This window comes from Hippocampus comes, unplaced genomic scaffold (genome assembly GCF_001891065.2).
Source record: "Hippocampus comes isolate QL1 unplaced genomic scaffold, H_comes_QL1_v1.1 scaffold155, whole genome shotgun sequence".
Lineage (NCBI taxonomy): Eukaryota > Metazoa > Chordata > Actinopteri > Syngnathiformes > Syngnathidae > Hippocampus > Hippocampus comes.
The window spans coordinates 1,316,323-1,321,937 of record NW_017804967.1 but is presented as its reverse complement, the minus strand read 5'-3'; the positions used below and the strand labels follow the sequence as shown (position 1 = coordinate 1,321,937).

The 5,615-nt window shown below is 43.4% G+C and overlaps 1 protein-coding gene and 1 long non-coding RNA gene across 2 annotated transcripts; both read left to right on the top strand.

The window, feature by feature from the left end:
- Positions 1 to 260: 260 nt before the first annotated feature.
- LOC109525893 (uncharacterized) lies at positions 261 to 1,893 on the top strand. Its single transcript, XR_002170224.1, has 3 exons — positions 261 to 281; positions 365 to 488; positions 1,581 to 1,893. It is a non-coding gene; the product is annotated as an uncharacterized LOC109525893 (long non-coding RNA).
- Positions 1,894 to 2,233: 340 nt separating this feature from the next.
- On the top strand, positions 2,234 to 5,356 carry LOC109525822 (cell division cycle protein 20 homolog). The gene is made up of 6 exons (XM_019886611.1): positions 2,234 to 2,467; positions 3,435 to 3,535; positions 3,620 to 3,665; positions 4,590 to 4,700; positions 4,966 to 5,177; positions 5,258 to 5,356. Exons 2-6 carry the CDS (start codon positions 3,515 to 3,517, stop codon positions 5,354 to 5,356), a joined length of 489 nt encoding a protein of 162 aa, XP_019742170.1. The 5' UTR covers positions 2,234 to 2,467; positions 3,435 to 3,514.
- The last annotated feature ends 259 nt before the right edge of the window (positions 5,357 to 5,615 follow it).

The following is a 5,615-nucleotide window of genomic DNA, read 5'->3' as shown; positions in this document are numbered from 1 at the left end:
GCCGGCCCCCCCCCACAATGAAGCAGCCGAGCGCCGTCAAGGTGTCAATCAATAAAGTGATCTTTTTTTTTTTTTTACCTCAAGTGGGGTGCAGTCCTACTGAATTTTAACATCTGAAGATCTTTTGAAGCATTGACAAGGTTGTATGCGTTCAGGCGATGGGATGGTGTCCTTGGAAGAGAAATGTGATGGCAACGGGTGGAGGGTGGGAAGACGGAAAGCTTCGAATTTGGGACACCGAGTTGGCCCGTTGTGTCCGGTCTGCTGACACCAACTCACAGGTGCATTGACACTCTGAGCATCACTGAAGCGCTGACACTATGACGTTACGCACCGTTGACTCTTGGAACAACTCTGATTGCAGATCTGCTCACTTAACTGGGTGGAGGCCACCAGAATCCTGGTGACCGGGCATGGGCGCCCCCATAACAGCGCCATTTGTTGGGATTGGAATTTCCCCTCACTCAGGCCTCTTTTGCACCTTTCAGGTAAAAGAACAATTCATTCAGCAGTCTATTTTCCCTGGGGTTCGATTGAACCACTTTTTACACCAAATAATACTCAAAAAGTATATATGATACAAGGGCGGTGTATGAATCCGTGGTCACTTGACTAGAGATGCGAGTATGCCATTTAAAATGAACACCAAATGAGAATTTTCGAATTCGAGTCAGAATGGGTCAAAACGTCGGCGCGTCACAGGGGAATGTTGAATGGTCACACGTGCGTTTGGATATTCGTGACATAGTGTATGTAGGAGTGTCACGTGCGTCGTGAGAAAAGCACGCTATTTTCGAGTGGGACACCCGGAATCGTTTGTGCTGTTTATGAAAAATTATGCTGGCTAATGAACATTAAATTCAATTGTTAAGCAGTTAGTCAATAAAGCCCAGCTAGGAAGCATATCAATTATCTTTGTCTTTGTTTCTTCACTGCTGGCCTCTCACACCATCACAGCAGCATATGGAGAATCGATAGGTTAGCTTAGGGCTATGTAGCTGGTACATCACAATACAGATTAAAGCAAGAAAAAAAACACCATGGATTGTATCCTTGGCCAGGGTACGATGAGGCATTGTGGAAGATGAATCAAGCTATTTTCAACTATAAAGGACAACCTTTTCCATAGGTTAACGCTGCTGGGTCAACACACTTCTGTTCACTCTGGTTCAGTAAATGAATATGTATTAAATAAGTGAGTAAGTGAAGCTTTACAAAGCGCTTTGGGCACAATATTGTCGATAAAGTGCTATAGAATTTTGCAATCATTTTGCATACCACAAGAGGGTGCCAGCATACTGCTAGTGGCTAACGGTGAGTCATTATTTTAAAAATCTGCTCCAAATGATCTTATCACTACGTCTCGTTCGCCATCTTATCAAGGTTCTGTAAATAGTGACGCTTGTTATGAGGTCACATTTTTCAACATTTGGAATCCAGACCTCTACCATGTAGCTTTCCGACAAGGTATTTTAATTATGACATATTTAAAATGCTCGCCAGTCGGAGCTCTCAAAGTTTCCCTTGAATGTCGCCATGAGTTTATATATATTTTTTTTTTTGCTTTTTTTTTTTTCCAGGTCATTCAAGTCGTATTCTGCACGTGTCCTTGAACAAGGTCGGGAGCCAGCTCTTCACTGCAGGTGCCGATCAGCGTCTTCATGTGTGGAACATGCCATTTCCCACATCTCAGCATTGTTAAGAACGTACGCTTAAAACATGCGGTCAACACATCACCATTGCTGCAACGCGGCAAATGCACAGTTCTCGTTCACACTTGCAGTCCACTGACAAAACCACCTTTGTGGCAAAAGACTCGCAGACTTCTAGCCCCTGAGAACCACCTTTTATTTTAACTATTAGTAGTAAATAAATAAATGCATCGGTGAAAATCTTAAATGGCTGATCAAGTGTGTTTACTGTATATAGCATTCTGGTTTGGTTCCCATAAAACAAACTTTCTTGATATTCATTTTGCGATATGTTAGTGTCGTGTTACCCGATTAACGGTTTACCACTGAATGGGAGTTTAAAGGTCTCCTCTTCTTTCAATTTACCGACCTCAAGAGGAAGCTGTGTCTCACTTGTGGGTGAGAAAACCACAAGAAAAACACAGTCATGAAGACTTCCAAAAAAAAAAGATGCATGATTTTTTTGTTTTAAATAGCCAGGCAGGATTGTGTCAAATTATCCAATTTGACGTAATTGGTCCCAAAATATATATTTACTTCAAATAATATATCTTTGTTTTTGCACTCTTTGCAGGGTGAACCCGAGGCGCGTGTGACGTCGTACAAGCGCTTTCGAACGTGGCTCATCCGCAAGCGCAGTCGCGAGAGTCCCGCTGCGAGTACGCCCTTGGCCACTGGGCAGCGCTGTCGACCCACTTTTAAGTTAGATGGAGTCTGTCAGAGGCTGGAGCTGGATTCTCCCTCGAGGCATCAGGAAACGGCCCAAAGAGCACAAGGTAGTCTCATGAATGTAGATTTGGTGTGTTCTGGTTAAATAAAATAAATAAATTAATGAATTTTAGGGGTCCTGAGCACCAATGGTATTTAGGCATCCTTAAACATGTGAATCAAAAATGTCAAGTTTTATTTTGCCTACACCATTTTGTAATTTAAAATGGGTGAAGCATATGGGTATGGGAAATGCGATCGCCACATCCTTCAAAACACAACGCATGAATAAGTCCAATGGATCCAGGCCCAATGTTGAACAAGAAGTCTTCCATTTTAGTTTAAAGCAGCCATTTTCAGGCAAATTTCCTCATAGGAGTTGCTCTAATATTTGCATAGGATGGCTGCTTCAACTAAATGATCCTCAGGAGGAAGCCGGTCGGTATCCTAGACAGATGGGTGACAGGAAAATACTGTTTTGGGGCAAATTCCACAGGTTTTACCCGACAAACTCTGATTAGGGAAAAGGGACTTGGTGACGACAGTGAGGACCCATTTATTTCTGCTTGTAGCTTTAATTATTATCGCGAAATATTTTTTTCCTTTCTTATTTGTAAAGCCTGTCATTTAAGTGCTCCACTGCATTTACAGAGCATTGGCTCAACATTTCAAACATACAAACTCAACTCAACTCAAATGTATTTATTGAGCACTTTCAAACAGCCATCGGTGCACACAAAGTGCTGTACATGGAGCAACTAACATATACAACAGTAAAGCAAAACAACAAAGGAGCAACCATGGTTTCCCCTGAAGCTGTGGGTAGCGTTTCGTGAGGCTTTTGTGTCATTGCACCAGATCACAGCTTTGAGGTTCATGCAAAATGTTTGTTATACATGGTTCAGTTCAACATGCAAATACATGCATTCTACTGAACAAAAGGAAGCTTGTGCAAACCCAACCACCCATTGCCAGTTAAATTCACGCCCTTCATGTACAAAGCGTAATCGTTATTTAATTATTTATTTCAATCAGAGTCCAGGCTGATTGTGTGTGACACCAACGCAACACCGAAGACACAATGCATCATTGCAAACCGCAGAAGATGTTCAGACATGTTCAATGCGCCAAAACAGGTGTGTTCATAGAACATAAGAAAAACAAAAACACCCGTGATTGCCTGATGAGAAAATATGTTTATTTTTAAATCATTTTTGCAGGAATGGATTTGGACTGCACATGAAAGTGGAGATGCACAATCAACTGGTACAGGCTGACTGTACTTTTACTTGGCATGAGACGACCGGATTTTAGTACTGTATTATTTATATTACATAGCATACTTTGTGCCAAGGATGGGCAACTTAAGTACTGGAGGAGCAACAATTTTTTATCAGTATTAATTGGGGGACACATAGGACCATGCACTCTCTAACCAGATATAGAACAAAAATGTCACTTTAAATATGGACAAAATATGTGCAAGTGCGCAAAATACCTGCTCTAAATATATTTCATTTTTCATAATACATGTCTCCTTTATAAAAGATCCACTATTCTTACCCAACAACAAAGGGTTGAAGCAAACAACAAAATAACTAAACAGTGACCGTGTCATCTGCTGGTGAATGGTGATCTTACAATTTAAAACTATACTGCACAACCTTTGCGGAAAATCCCCCAAATGTTTAAAAAAAATACAAATCAAGGGCCCACTCAAAGTGTGGGGGGCCACCAGTTGCTCATCCCTGCTCCATGCAATAAAGATCTGTTAGGGTGGTTCTGTTTATGACCAACAGGTGGCACTGTAGGGCTCTTCCTGCAGAGGCACACCTGTTGGTCATTGTGTCATTTGTTAGTGTTTCTGTTAAAAGGACTCCATGCCCGACCTGTCGAGATCGGGTCATTGTGTTTTGTCTTTGTGTCCGCCTTAGTTTGTATTTTTTGTTCAATACATTTTGTTCAGTCCACCCTGCCTCCATGCTTTTTGGGGTGCTACGTGACCACTTTGCAAAACCCTTCAAAGAATGACCCGAGCTCGACAGGTCGGGCAAAAAGTCCTTTTAACAGAAACACTAACTAATGACACAATGACCAACAGGTGTGCCACTGCAGGAAGAGCCCTACAGTGCCACCTGTTGGTCACAAACAGAACCACCCTAACAAGATCTTTATCCGATGCACATTCAGAAAAAGTCCAAAGTGATCCCAAGCCATTTTCGGTCCTGAATGTATCTTCAGCGAGTCCGCGAGCAGAGTCCGCACTCAAGTTGGCTGCACCATCGCTGGTAAACGACTACTGTAAGACTATTTATCTACTTTGTAGTTATTCTCTATTCATCCTTCATACATATTAATACTTAGGCTACCTACGCGCTTCCCTACATACCCCCGGTACTGACTGACCAACCGACGACTTAGTTACCTACCTACATACCAAGACACCTACTGACCAACTGATCACCTTGCCTACCGACCGACCACCCATCCCACCTACCAAGGTACCAACTGACTGACCTACTTACCTACCTACATTTCAGTGAACTTCCCATCTCCTCCCTCACAGACACGCATCTTTTAGACTGCAGCTGTACCGGCATCCTCGCATTAGCTCTGGACTCTTCTGTTTACATTTGGAATTCAGAAACTCGCTCTCTGCTCGGACGACTGGACCCGTGTCCCGAACCGGGTCGAGAGCGGCGCCAGACTGTTTCGTGCATACGCTGGAGTGCGGACGGCCGTGTTCTCAGTATCGGAACCAGGCGAGGGGTGGTACAGGTATGCACGTAACAGGACATGCTGGGGGCTGAGAGACCAAGTTGAATCAGCACTGCAATGTTTTTGTGTTGACTTCTCAGTTGTGGGACATTGAACAGAGGAAGAATGTGAGGTCACTGGTTTCATACCTATCCGTGGTTCGAGGTCTTTCTTGGAAACAGCAACTTCTCAGCAGGTAGCATTATCGGAAGCCCACCAGAGGTTTACCATCAAGGCTTTTCGATATCATTTGAACTTCACCACAGAGCTGCATCCAATTCTTGTTGATAGAATTAGCCTATACGTCTATATGTGGGGGTGGCATGGTTCAGGGGTGGAATGCTCGTCTCCCAACCCAGAGGTTGTGGGGTTTGATCCCTGGGCCCTTGTGACCATCTCAAAGGGTCCTTGAGCAAGATACTGAAGGCCCAGTTGCTCACAATGCTGTGGCATCAGTAG